Here is a 13,198-nt window from a genome sequence, read left to right as displayed (position 1 = left end):
CATTTGATGGAACATTCCTAAATTCATTCTTTCTCAGGGTGGTGGCTAAATGTTTTAAAAAGTGTTTTAGTTTCTGTGATTCCAAAATACTATCCTACAAGAAATAGAGGAAGAAGTAACATCATAATTTATATTTTGTTTTTTCAAAAATCTAGCGTGGGCTCTTAGTCTGCTCAGGCTGCTATAACGGAATACCACAGGCTGGAGGCTTAAACAATGGACACTTATTTCTCACAGGTCTGGTAGCTCAAAATCCAAGACCAAGGTGCTGGTGGATTAATTCTTGGTGGGGGTCCTCTCCTGGTTTGCAGATGGCTGCCTTCATGCTGTGCCCTCACATGGTAGAAAGATCATTTCTCTTGTGTCTCTTCTTATAAGGGCACTAATCCCATTTGTGGGGCTTCACCTTCATGTACTAATTACTTCCCAGAGGCCCCAGCTTAAATACTTTCACATTGGGCTCTAGGGCTTCAGCATAGGAATTTCTGAGGTGCACAAACATTTTTGAGGCAGACTCCGTGTGATATCGTATTTAAAATGCTTTTCCACCATCCACATCAAAACCCATGTCTTCAACTAGATAGAATACTTGGTGAGTAGTGATATCTCACGCCTTCTTTGAATGGTGCCTTCATCCCACAGGCCTATCTGGGATGGGTATGAGCAGGGGTGGCCTGTATAGTCAGCTGTCACACTGTCGAGGACAAAGGACCCAGCCTCCCTCCACGCTGCCATGAAACTTTGGTTTATTTCCCCCATCAGTTCTCAAGGTGGCCAGCACAAATGGACCCAGAGTGGTTTTGGCTTTCCTACTGGGTGTTGGAGTGGGAGGGGGCTGTGCTGCATCCTGCTGCCATATTAGCTGCAGCCTGCAGCCCTGCTGGGCCCCAGCCCATGGGATTAGGGTGGGGACGAGAAGGAACAGCACTGCCTACCCCCCATTCCCACCCTCTGTGCGCTCATTCACCTCATTCCGGCATGGGACCTCACCACCAACAGCATGGAGAGAGGTGCTCAAAACATGTCCCTCTATCTTTCCGTTCTCGAATGACGATGGCCTCCCCTCCAAGAGACTAAAGACCACTATGGGCATGAGCACTCATCCCACCTCACCCTCTTACCACCTACATGGGAACACAACTGGGAGAGTAGGGGGCCAAGGGCTGTGGCAACTCCAAAACAAAAAGCTCTCCAGAGTGGTGGCCACATTTCTCCTGCCTGGAGTGGAGGCCACAGCTGGCAGCAGCAGGGAGTCAGCATCCCTCCTTGCAGCTCCTCCGTGCCCGCCTCACTCCTGCTCAGCTCTCTTCACTCCCTTACACCTGACTCCCCTGACCTCTAGGAAAAGTCAGGGCCATTTATCACCTACCCCGTGGTACTGGGCTCTTTCCCTCAGTTGTCATCAACCAACTGCACTATTATATGTTTAATGACTAACGTCCATGTTGGATGGCAAGCTCTGAGACGATGGGGACAGTGTGTCTGTCCTGTTTGTCGTCGTGCCCTCAGTTCTTAGCACACGCCTGGTACATCCTGGGTGCTCAACCAGATTCAATAAGTGCCTGAGTGCACGAGTGAGGAGAAGCTTCCTCGGTGCCCCTTTCCAGGCTCTGAGGAGTTCTGAGGCGACGTCATTTTACAAACACTGACCCCAGGACTTCCAAATTTCCTTTTATTAGCATTTTATTCTGTTACCTTCCTATATAAGAAAGGGCTTTCCCCAGAATCTTACTGCTCCAGATCTGACTCCAGGCCTGCCCAAGGGGCTATACACCGTGTGTGTGTGTGCGTGTGTGTGCGCGTGTGTGTGTGTGTGTGTGTGTGTGTGTGTGTGTGTGTGTGCGATCAGATGTTGAGTCTACTTTCCTACACAGGAAGTTTCGAACTTTTGAAGAGAAGCCTTCAGCCACAGTAGTGCTGATGGGTAAAAATTCTTGCTGGCAAGGAAAACCACTAAGGTGGTAAAAAGAAAAATGCTTTATAGCAGCGCCAAATCACCGGGAAGGGCATCCACTGTCAAAAGGTGGCCCATGGGAAGTTTATGGGACCGCTGTTGCATTTGGAGCAAACAGCCTAGAAAATCTGCCAATGACTGTTGAAGTCTACCTTCTGGCTGGAGAGAGATTTATAGAGCACCCTAAGTGTCAGCACCCAGGCATGAGCAGAGCTTCTGGTGGGGGTGGGCTCAGTCGTCTGCGTTGGGCCTGGCCTTCCCCAGCGCAGTGTGCTGTGGCCCGCTGGTGCAGAAGGCCGCCTTGGCTCTTGGGGGCTGCCGAGGCTTCACGGCCGTCTCGGGGGCCCTGCGAACAAGCAGAGGGTGGGGTGAGTGGGGCGCCCCTCGACCTGCCCGCGTTTTGCGCCCAGTCTTCGCGGCTGTGAAGACAAAGCCTGGCGGTTGCTGAGCTAAGTTTCGTGAAGGAGCTTCAGGAGGGACTGTAAATGAGAGACTTGTGGCACAGGAACAGAAAACGCAAGGTTTCTTCTCCCATTTTCTAATTCCTTGTGACCATTCTTGCTGAGCTGACACAGTCAACCCTCAGCTGCTAAAGGGGCCTGGGCCCAGCGGGTGGGCTCCGAGACAGCCCCCCGCCACACCCCGCTAGCTGTGTCCCGCCTGCGGCACTTCCCTGAGCAGCACCTTGGCCGTCAGTCTGCGGGCTCTGGGCCGTAGTGAAAACCAGAAGGCCGGCCGTCAAGGTGAAGTCAGAGGGCTCTCAGGGGCAGCCTGAGGCAGGGCTCCCGCAGGCCAAGCAGGGCTCTGTGCCTTTGCCCTCCAGCAGGTGAGATGACCTGCAGGCGGCCCGTCTGCAGGAGGACGAATCCCAGCCTGTGTTTCTGACATTCTTCAAGAGCTAATTTCTTCCTAATATCTGGCAAGAAGATATTTCACAACTGGGTATTCAAAGGAACTGGGCTTGCATAGTTTATGAGTTATGGGGAAGTCAGTAAAACTTTCCACGGAAAGTTCCGTAGAACCTTACAGAACCAGCTTCATCTGAGATTCTGATTGCAGGGGAAATAGTGTGAGGGGAGGCCAACTCACTTGGACAGGACATCCATGGTCTGCTGGGTGGCCAGAGTCCTCTTGTCCTGTGGTCCATATAAGAGGGTCTGGATCTGAAGACACTGCAGAACACCAAGTAGTAATTGTGAGGTTATGGAAATGTCACTGAGAGCATTTTGCAGGAAAATCAAGTCTCCCTTAAATGAGAGACTACTTCATTCATAGACCCATGCTATGACGGAATTAGTGTATTCTGAGTTTCTTCCAGGAACAGTCTGACCTTCAATTTGGATGCCCTGAGGGATCCAGGAAACAAATGTACAGTTTAGCACTATTTTGTAGAACTCTCTGTGACTATCCGTATGCAAAACTATGTTTAAAAGTTATGTTTCTAGAAAATAAAGGCAAGAACATTTCTATTGACCAGAGGAGGGGTCTCTAGTTTCTAATTTTAAATGACCCTTGCTACAGCCCAAAAAACTTTTCTTCTTTTTAAAATGTTTTTGCTTTTTTGTAAAGAAGTGCTTTATCTTATATGGGCTTTCTGTATTCATTACTATGCAGCAATTTCTTAGGAGTTGATTTATTTAGGAGTTAAATATTCAGCTGTATATTATCCAGGACTGGCTTTGGCTTGATTTCTTCCTTCTGCTTATTGTCCTGCCATTTGGTTGCTTATACTGGGCCAGGGAGAGACATGAGAGTTGTGCCCAAAATGGTCAAAATAATTTTGAAGAAGAATGAGATGGAGGAGCTTGCTTTGCTGAATGTCAAGACCTTTTATAAAACTAGAGTAATTAAGACAGTGTGGTTTTCATCCAGAGACAGACAAATATATCAACAAAACATGGCAGAGAGTCTAATACTTGATAGATTGACAGAAGTGGCCCTGAAGGGTCCATGAGGAAGAGCTGAACTAGTCAGTAAATGGAACTGGTTTTCCAAATGGAAGGAAATGGATCCCTACCACATATCAAACACAAAAATTAATCCCAGATAGATTGGGGAACTAAGTGTGAAATTAAAACTTGGAACTTATAGATGAAAATATTGAAGGATACGTTTATGATCTTGAGGTAGGGAAGTATTTCTTAGACAAGATCCAGACAAACCAAGAGTAAAAAAGACTGATGAAATTTAACTATATTAAAATTCAAAACATCTGTGCACCAAAATGCACCCTAGGCAAGGTACAGACAAACCAGACTGAGGGAAAATATTTGCACAAAACTGGAAAAGGATTAGCATAAAGCACTCATATAAGGTAATGAGAAAAAAAGCCTACCAACAGAAAAATGATCAAAAGATATAAACAGATATTCAAAGAAGTTGAAAACAGAATGGCTAATAACCATGCCTAAGCTCACTAGTAATCAGTAATGCAAACTAAAACTTCAATGAGATTGCCCCTTCCCCTACCAAACTGCAAAAATTATAGTCTGATTATGATTACACCAAGCTTTGTCAAAGATACGAAGCAACAAGAACTCCTATATACTGATAGTGGGTGTTAAAGTTGGTACAACCAATTTGGGAATATTTTGTAGAACAATTTGGGAATATTTAGTAATGGATAAGTAAACTGTGATATATGTGTATTGTTTATGCATGATACCACACAAATTTTTGATGTGTGTATGTCGCCACATGGATGAATCTCATGATTATAGAGAAGAAAAAGAAAATAGCAGATGAATGCATATATGTGTGCACATATTTGTATGTAAAATAAAACCATAGTAAAATAATAAAGATGAGAATGATATCTAATTCAGGATAGTAACTATCTGGAGATGGGGTGGGGAGGGGGCTTCAACTGGATGGGTCACGTTTTATTTCTTATACTGAATAGTAAGCTCAGAGGTGTTTGTTATATTATTCGTACTTTTCCTTATATCTGAAATATTTCATATTTTTAAAAGATCGAATGTGTTTTTCTACATGGTAACAGCTCGAGTCACAAAAGTTTTGGGGTTTGGGGACATCATACTGAAGACTGTATTCATTCTGATTGGCCAACAGTTTTTAGGTCTTTGGGAAAATTAACACACAGGCAGCCAAAATACTTTGTCTTTATGAGCTGTGGAAAACATCAAGACCATCTGAATGTTTGGTTCAATCTGAGGAATTGAGAATGTGATTCTGGATTCTGAGAATGTGGTTGTCTTTTGGAAGAAGGAAATATTATTAGATGAAAATATGGCAAGATTTTTTATATAACAAAATATTCATTATTTCTTAGCTGAATTATATAACACCTAAAAAGGAGTAAACATTTTCCTGTTATTCTATTTAGTATATAATCCAAATTCTGTAAAGGCAAGGATCCTAGCCCTTCCGCCCAGCAATCCCCGGACTTTCTGAATCTGCACTGGGGCCCTGGCTTGGCCTAGGCAATGTGCTGCTCATTCCCTGGGTTTGAGCTAGCGTTGCTTTAATCCACAGAGAGTTTGTTGTGACCTTGGAAATTTAGGAACCTTGAGAAAGTTCTGTGTTGCTTTGAGGGGAAGAAGATGGAGAGGGACACTGATGACAATTGATGTAACCTCTTCTAGCACTCTTCCCCATTTGGCTCACAGCTGCTGGGAGCCTGGGTACTCACCACCCAAAGCCCGGCAGAGGAGGCTCAGATGCGGACAGCGTGCGAGAAGCAAGCCTGCTCTCCCTCATCCATGTTAGTCGGGGAGAGGCCTCTCTCCAGGGCTAACACATCTTGCCAGACAGACTTCATTTTCTCCTACCTGGCCAGGAATACCTTCACTTGGTGTAAAAGATCAGGTCTAATTTTAAACCCATCCAAACTTCCCTGTTTACATATTTATGAGTGCCTCAGATGCAGCTCATTTTGAGACAAGCTGATGTTGACATGCAATGGTGTTAATTCATTCACTGAAGCATTAGAATTTTACTGACATTTTAACGATTATTTGAGAAAATCTGAGGTCTCAGGACACTCTGCCTTAAGAGGTGGCCTCCAAAATCTGAAACTCAGGAGGAATTTCCATCATGCTCCTTTGGTTATTGAAGTTTCTTCTCCCTGGCTCCTCATCCTCTAGGGAAGGAGGTATTATACTATTAGCTGAATATTCACAATTCCTGGGAAAAAGGACATGGCACCTGACAGGACTTACACGGATTCTCACCGGTTTTGCTATAACCACATCTATCCCAGACCTTGTTGCTCATTTTCACTGGGGGTGTTACGATAGTAGAGAGAGTGGAGTTAGGAGAGAGGGTCGTGGTTGGGTAAAGCAGCCCTTTTCAATAATCAAGCCCAGAGAGAGGTGAGCCCATCCCCATCCTACCCCCTATGCCCCAGCAGTCAAGACTCTTCTCTTTCTGGTGTTATTAGGGTTTTTTTTTTAAGGCTACTTATACTCACTAAGGGACTTTGCCCAAAACTGTAGCTGAAGAGGGAAGAGATGTAACCAGGAGATGTCAACCAGGAGAGGGAAACAGACCCTCAGCCCCAATCCCTTTTGTGATGACAGTGTCCAGGGAGGCCATACCAGGCACCGAGACAGGAAAAAGTGGTTCATCCAGTAATTGAACTGGTCTTCAAATGCTATGTTTTTGTTTTTGTTTTTGTTTTTTGCGGTACGCGGGCCTCTCACCATTGCGGCCTCTCCCGTTGCAGAGCACAGGCTCCGGATGCACAGGCTGAGCGGCCATGGCTCACGGGCCCAGCCGCTCCGCAGCATGTGGGATCTTCCCGGACCGGGACATGAACCTGTGTCCCCTGCATCTGCAGGTGGACTCTCAACCACTGCGCCACCAGGGAAGCCCCAAATGCTACGTTTTTTAAAAAGTGTAATAATCCATTACTGACTTTTACTAGGAAACATCTTACATAGCTATATATTTATCTAAGAAACATAAATTGAATTTTTCAGTGTTCTGTGGCTCTTATCTAAATTTGTTTAAGCATTTTTGCTTGAGGTAGGTTTTGTTAAAAACAGGTATTAGAGACAAAGTCAATAAATGTTAATTGAACCTACTGGCAGCCAGGCATTGTAAACATCTTGCTGAACTAAGTAAAGAACTCCTCAAACCTCGATAGGAGAACATTCTCCATCATAAATAAAGGTATTCTGTACTCTCCAGATTCTTCCAAGGAGGCCAGTGCACTCTGGTCTGAAATCAGCCTCCAAAGGGTGTTTCTCGTTTTCCTTTTGAGTGGACAAAAAACAAATTTTGAGGATCCAGATGAAGTTTACAAAGCCATTATATTGCTTGTGTTCTCTTTGATTTTACCTGCAGGGGTTGGGAGAAGTCACTTGTGTTTTTATTATACCTTAGATACCAAACAAGGAGCTTTCCTCTCTCTCCCTGCAGGAAGACAAAAGGGAACTCAAGCTTTCACAGCAGTCTGCAAGCTGTCCCCAAAGGGGCCATGTTTGTCTTGCTCACCTTTGTGTCCCAGGGCCTTGCACAGTCCCTAGCACCTAAGATGCAATATTTGCTAAATGAATGAATAAGTAAGTAAAGCAAAAGGTCAACTGATGAAATTCTTATATGACAACCTTAGGACATGGCTGGACCACAGGGCTACTGAAACCTCTGGTAGGGAAGCTCCATTGTGGGTGCAGTGTTACAGACCTCCACCGTCGTAATCTGGGCACGTTCAATAGCAGAAAGAAAGAATGCTGTCCCCCAGGTGCTGCTTTCTCTTAGGTGTCATTCATAAAGCCAGGGGAGTTAAGACACAGTCTTAAGCATTTGATGAGAACCTTAAAAATTATATTTGACATGACTTTGAGTTTTGAAAGTTAGGTTTCTAAGGAGCCCAGGAGCCAAGGAATCTGGGATAGGAGGCACCGGCTTGCTGTCCCCCTGGCTGCAGCCCACCTCTGTGCCCCAGAGCTCGCACCCTTCCCTGTGTGGACGTATGTGTGGACATAGCTCGCACCCTTCCCTGTGTGGACTGAGCCCTGTGTGGGCTCAGTGGCAGCTGCGGTTTGGAGGTTAGCTGACTCAGTCTACTCTGGCTTTAGAAAACCACAACAGTTTTAGAAAACCTGAACTCACAAGGAAGCATATTTTCTGATTTTGGGGGGGATCTCTGAAAATCTACAGTTGGTACTCAGGGCCATTTCTAGTCATGGCAATGCCCCTGCAGAAGTGGGTTGGGGTGCCTGAGCCCTCCTTTTCTCCCTCAACCTTCAGTCTTAAGTCCTGAAATCACATCATCATCTCTATTGGGAAATTTCCAACAATGAAAGTGCTGCTGGGACACATCCTATTTATTAACAGAGGCATTGCAGCCAGGCTGCAGCTAAAGAGCCATCTCAGTTGCAAGGCTATGCAACTCAATAATGGAAAACGGAGAAAGACATTTTCTTGCCTGGGAAGGGTCTGTGCCAAGCCTGTGTATTTTGTCTTTACATGAAATGAAAAAGCCTGAGAAAGGTAAAATATTTCAAATGATTCTAATGCTCAGAATCTGAAATCACTACTCTTCTTTATACATATTATCTGATGCTAGAGTACGTCCGTGGAGGAGAAGTTACCCAGGAACACATGAACTGTGCTGCTATTTTCATGTCAATTCTCAAGGTTAGTATTAAGAAGAAAAGAAGACGTCAGAAGCCAAAATACGTGGAAGTATGAAATGTCTTAAATGTTTAGAAAAACACAAATATACTTTTCATTTACTAATCTTTACAAGGCAAGCAGAAATGATCACTTACTTGGGGAAGTGAAAGGACAAACCAAGATACCGTTCATCAGACAGCACTGTCCTATAGAAACAGGGTCACACGGGGGTGGGGCTTGGTTTTCCCAAGCCCTTAAAGACCAGCCTTGTCCTCTGGACCTGCGTCTTCTGCTGCAGGCACACATTCCCGCAGATGTTTGCTGAGCCCCTGCCAGACACCAACCCTGAGTCCACCTCAGTGATGGAACAGACGATGGGGGTTTCCAGTGTAGTGCGGGAGCCAGGCATTTAAAAATGTGTAAACAAACATAGCATAACAACTCATGATAAGAGCTGTGGAAAAGAAAAAAGAACATGGGCTATGAAAGAATAAAGGGGTGGTGGTGTCAGTAGTGGTAGAGGGTACTTGGGTCAGTGAAGGCCTTTCTGAGGTGACATTCGAGTTGAAACCTGCAGGACGGGGAGTCAGCCATGTGGAGAGCACCAGGTCTGGGGGAGGTGGTGGGGGTTCCAGGCAGGAGGAGTGGCAAGTGTCTGAGGCAGCATACCCAGCCCCGCTCTCTCTCTCTCTCTCTCTCTCTCTCACACACACACACACACACACACACACACACACTTAAACACACACCTGTAGCTCCCTTACCTGGAAGCCCACTAATTCTGAGACTCAAGGATTGCTGCACAGGTGGGTAGGAAGCCTCCCATGAAAGAAATACAGATAGAGGAGGACCAGGGGCCCCGGGACAAGGGAAATGGGAGAGGAGGGAGAAAGGGAGGGAGGCCCAGGCGCTGCCACTCACAGAGCTGCTCAGAGTGGCCCGTCTGAAAAGCTCTCCCTGAGTATCTACGATGCCTGTCTTGGAGTCGAGGTGTCATCCTTGCTGTCTCCCTCACTCGTCACCTCTGAGTTGCCAAGTGCCATGGGTTCTATATCTTTACTGACGTCCCTTGACTCCCCCACGACTTTGCTCCAGCCCCTGGACACTGTCTTGGAGCAAGCTACCATCATCCTTCTCCAGGATAACTGCAGCACAAATATTTAGAGAACAAATGCATCAGCAGGACTTCCTGTGGAGGGGCCTCCTGCTGCATTACCCACATATAAATTCAGGCTTTGTTTTTAGAGTGGACAGCCAGCTGTTTGTAGAAAAGCTGGGTTTGCCTATTTCTGGGCCAGATAGAGCAAGAAATCGAGCCCCCTTTAAAATTAAGCTTTTCAGGTCCCTCCTGATGTGGAGCTCGGCCATCCCACCCAGTCCCTCCTGAGTTGGTGTAGTAGCACCTGCCATTCCCAGCATCACTCTTTCCACTTGCTAAAGGTCACACTGAATTTATGTGGTAGGAGATTTTGCCTTTCTCTCCATCCCAGGCAATCCACCCATAAACTCACAATTCTCCTGCATCCAGTGAGGTTTTGACAAACACCAGAAGGTCTCAGGCCAGGATGGTCTGTCCACACCCACAGTTCTGCACCCTCCAGACTTTGATGCCAATTTAGGAACTCCTGAGGCATTGTGCACCCACGAAGCCACGGTAAGTGTTCCCATATTGGAGGAGCTTTCCATAGCAAATGTAGCCTTGTCCTGGGCAGTCTGTGTTCAGCGCCTATATATGTTTTCTAAGGGACAGGGAAGGTGGGAGGCACTGTGCCTGGGCTGCCATAGTTAGGGGGCCCGACCCCAAGGAGAGCAACTCTTCCTGGCAGATGACGACACAGGGCATCCTATTGCCAGGAGACCTGGAATTCTGATTTCCACCCAGCCTGTAGCAGGCAAGGGAGGCTCCATGTTTTCCCCACAGAAGGTTAAGCCCTTGACCCCTTTAACCGTCAGCTTCCATTCTTATACTATATCAACCAATTTACAAACATCTCCAAGTAACTAATGAGGGCTTGAAGTGTCTTCAAGCACACTTCTCAAACCAAGAACAGGATTCTGTATACGAAATCAATGTCATTATGACCTTCCTTTCTTTCAAAAAGTATCTGAGGTGGATTGCTGCAGCCCAGCAGTGGGTTAATCAAAGATGATTAGAAAAATCAAGATCAAGGGATCAAGGACGAATGAGACTCTACCCTTGAAAGCCGTAAGGGCTAACACAGGGCTCTGCGGGGACTCCAAACTTGGCTCTGGATTGCCTGGTATCCAGGGCAACAAGGAAAACACCACAAAGGCTTAAAGGGAAAGCGAAACTAGGCGGGCCGCTGATGGAATGACAGGACATGAATCATGTATAAAATACAGCCATCTGCAGAAGGCTCTGTGTGTTTGGCCGGTTGGAGGAACAGCAAGGACCTGACAGTCTGTTCTAGAGATTTGACCTGTGGCCACGTAACACCTGTCCAGCGTTGGCTTTCTCACAGTCAACCTATGAATAAAAACCATTTTCTTTTGCCTTTCTTCAAATGATTCATCGTAGTGGGCTTTGAATTTCTTGGAGAGAGAGGTCACATAAAATTGTTATTCTTTTATAGAAAATGTTTATGTTCACAGCTATAAAGTAATCAGGCGGTGGATGGAACCCTGATGATGACAGTACCTAACAGGGAGGCCAGATTAAGATGGGACCCAACCCTGGTAACTGGGTCTGGGATTAGTCCTGAGATGCTTCTGACCTAGAAACAGTCTTTGTGAATTCTTGTTTGCAGCCTTTTACCTGGATGAAAATCTAGTTCTCCATGTTGCAAAAATGGGAACTTTTGCAGTGGAAATTTCCATCTGGAGCCAACAGAGTTCTCCAACGTTCCCCTGCAGATGCCTTTGAAAGAAAGATCAATACTATGGTTTTCTTTTCAGTAACTTAATCCCACTGTCTGCTTTGTTTCTCGTGCCTTCCTGTTTTTCATGCCCACAGAACCATGCCTGGGCCATTCAGCACAGGAGAGCACATCTGGAAAGTCCAGTATTCAATGGATTCCTGCTCCAGAGTTGAAAACTTGGGGGATGCAGCTGTTGTTGTGATAAAAACAAGAGAAACGCTGGGCCAGTGGCTTTTGAGAGCTGCTGCTGCTGCTGGCTGTGCAGAGCCCAGCACTAAATACGGCATCTGAAAAGTCCAGCTCAGGAGCAGATGTGAGAGGCACGTTTAAAGCCCTGTGTGTGCCCTGGTGTTCATGAAGCGGCCAGCCCTGTCCTCAGGTGGGTACGTGGGGACCAGTGGAAATGAGGACTGTGTGTACCACAGCGGCCATGACCTGCAGACATACACGTTTCTACCCTTTTCTCTCTGACTCTGGCAAGTGGCCAGATAGCTTTAAAATGTCAGTCATTGTATTTAGGACTGATTGGTTAATGAGGCCAAATGAAAGGTAAAAACATCACCAACTTCCACTGCAGGCTCTGGAAGTGATGAAACCTGGAGTTTCTTGAAGCTGAGCTGATATTCAGCCCCGTGGGTGGGCCTGGGGCCCAAAGCAGTGATTCTCAACTTCCCCCTGGAAGCTAAAATGCAGGTCCCTGGGTCCCTGGGCCCCTGGCCCTTTGCCCCAGACTCTGGTTCAGAAGGTGAACCTAATGCAGGGGGTTTAAGACCCACACTTGGCAAACCACTGGCATTAAGGAAAATGTGGGATTTATTTAACAGTAACTTACCCATAGACAATTCACTTCTAGGAGCCTCAGGCCCCTTGTCTGTAAATCAGAGCTACTAAGGTCTGACCTGGAGGGTTGCTGTGAGGGTTGGGAACGATGTATGAGCTGCCATAGCAGCAGTAAGCCTGGCCCCCAGGGTGTGGTCAGTAGTGGAACCAGCCTGGCCCCACTGGAGTCAGCAGGACCATATGAAGGTTTGTGTGGCTCCAACTCAAATTCTTGCACGTCTGCTAACATTTGCCCCCCTCCCCTATTCCTGGGTCCCTCCCCTGCCTGGAGTTGAGTGTCTAGGCTGAACCCTCAGAAGAGTTTTTCCATATTCCATCTACCCTCCTCAGGGGAGAAACAAGGAAGAAGGAGCTAAGTTGAGACTCCCAAGGGCAGGTGGTATGCCTTGGCCAGGACAGCTCCTCTCTTTCCTCCGTCTGGGCCCTTCAGCGGCCTGCACTCTGCACCCGGGCAGGGCCTGGCACTTACCAAAGCAGCCCCACTCACCTTGCCTCATACTGGCCTCAGAACAATTGTGGGAGTGAAGGAGGGCTTGGGGTTGCTGTTTTCTCTGTTTTACAGATGACAAAACTGAGGCCTCTTGCCTTGATTCTTGGGCCACTCCATTCCATTCTCAACACTGTCCTCACAGTGATTTAAAAAAAAAAAAAATCCAAAGAACAAATATAGACCTATTGTGCCCTACTTAAAATTCCCTCAGTGGCTCCTAGATGCTTAGAGCCAGGTTCAGAAAACTTTTTCTGCAAAGGGCAGGTGGTAAATATTGTAGGCTTTGTGGGCCAAGAGATAAAATCGAGCTACTATGTAGGTACTTAACCTAGCAAGAGAGGAAACGAAACAAATGTCCACAAACTTTTGTCGATGAAATTTAAAGTATAATAATAATAAGTATATTTTTGGGGTAATCTAGTTCGACTAATGAAAATAATGGATTTCTTT

General features: G+C 46.3%; 1 protein-coding gene across 3 annotated transcripts in view; it reads right to left on the bottom strand.

Moving 5' to 3' along the window:
- Positions 1-1,658: 1,658 nt before the first annotated feature.
- The window catches only part of TTC23 (tetratricopeptide repeat domain 23), a 114,589-nt gene continuing 103,049 nt past the window's right edge, over positions 1,659-13,198 (bottom strand). For all 3 annotated transcript variants that reach the window (XM_067755972.1, XM_067755983.1, XM_067755962.1), the window contains 2 exons: positions 3,044-3,126; positions 1,659-2,300 (listed from right to left, as the gene is read on the bottom strand). In XM_067755972.1, the coding sequence (XP_067612073.1) occupies positions 2,186-2,300; positions 3,044-3,126 (198 nt within the window). In that variant the 3' untranslated portion in view covers positions 1,659-2,185. The remainder of the gene's footprint in view (positions 2,301-3,043; positions 3,127-13,198) is intronic.

Source organism: Pseudorca crassidens, chromosome 1, assembly GCF_039906515.1.
Source record: "Pseudorca crassidens isolate mPseCra1 chromosome 1, mPseCra1.hap1, whole genome shotgun sequence".
In the NCBI taxonomy this organism is placed as follows: domain Eukaryota; kingdom Metazoa; phylum Chordata; class Mammalia; order Artiodactyla; family Delphinidae; genus Pseudorca; species Pseudorca crassidens.
Note: the sequence above shows the minus strand (reverse complement) of the source record. Positions and strands in the feature narration are given on the sequence as shown.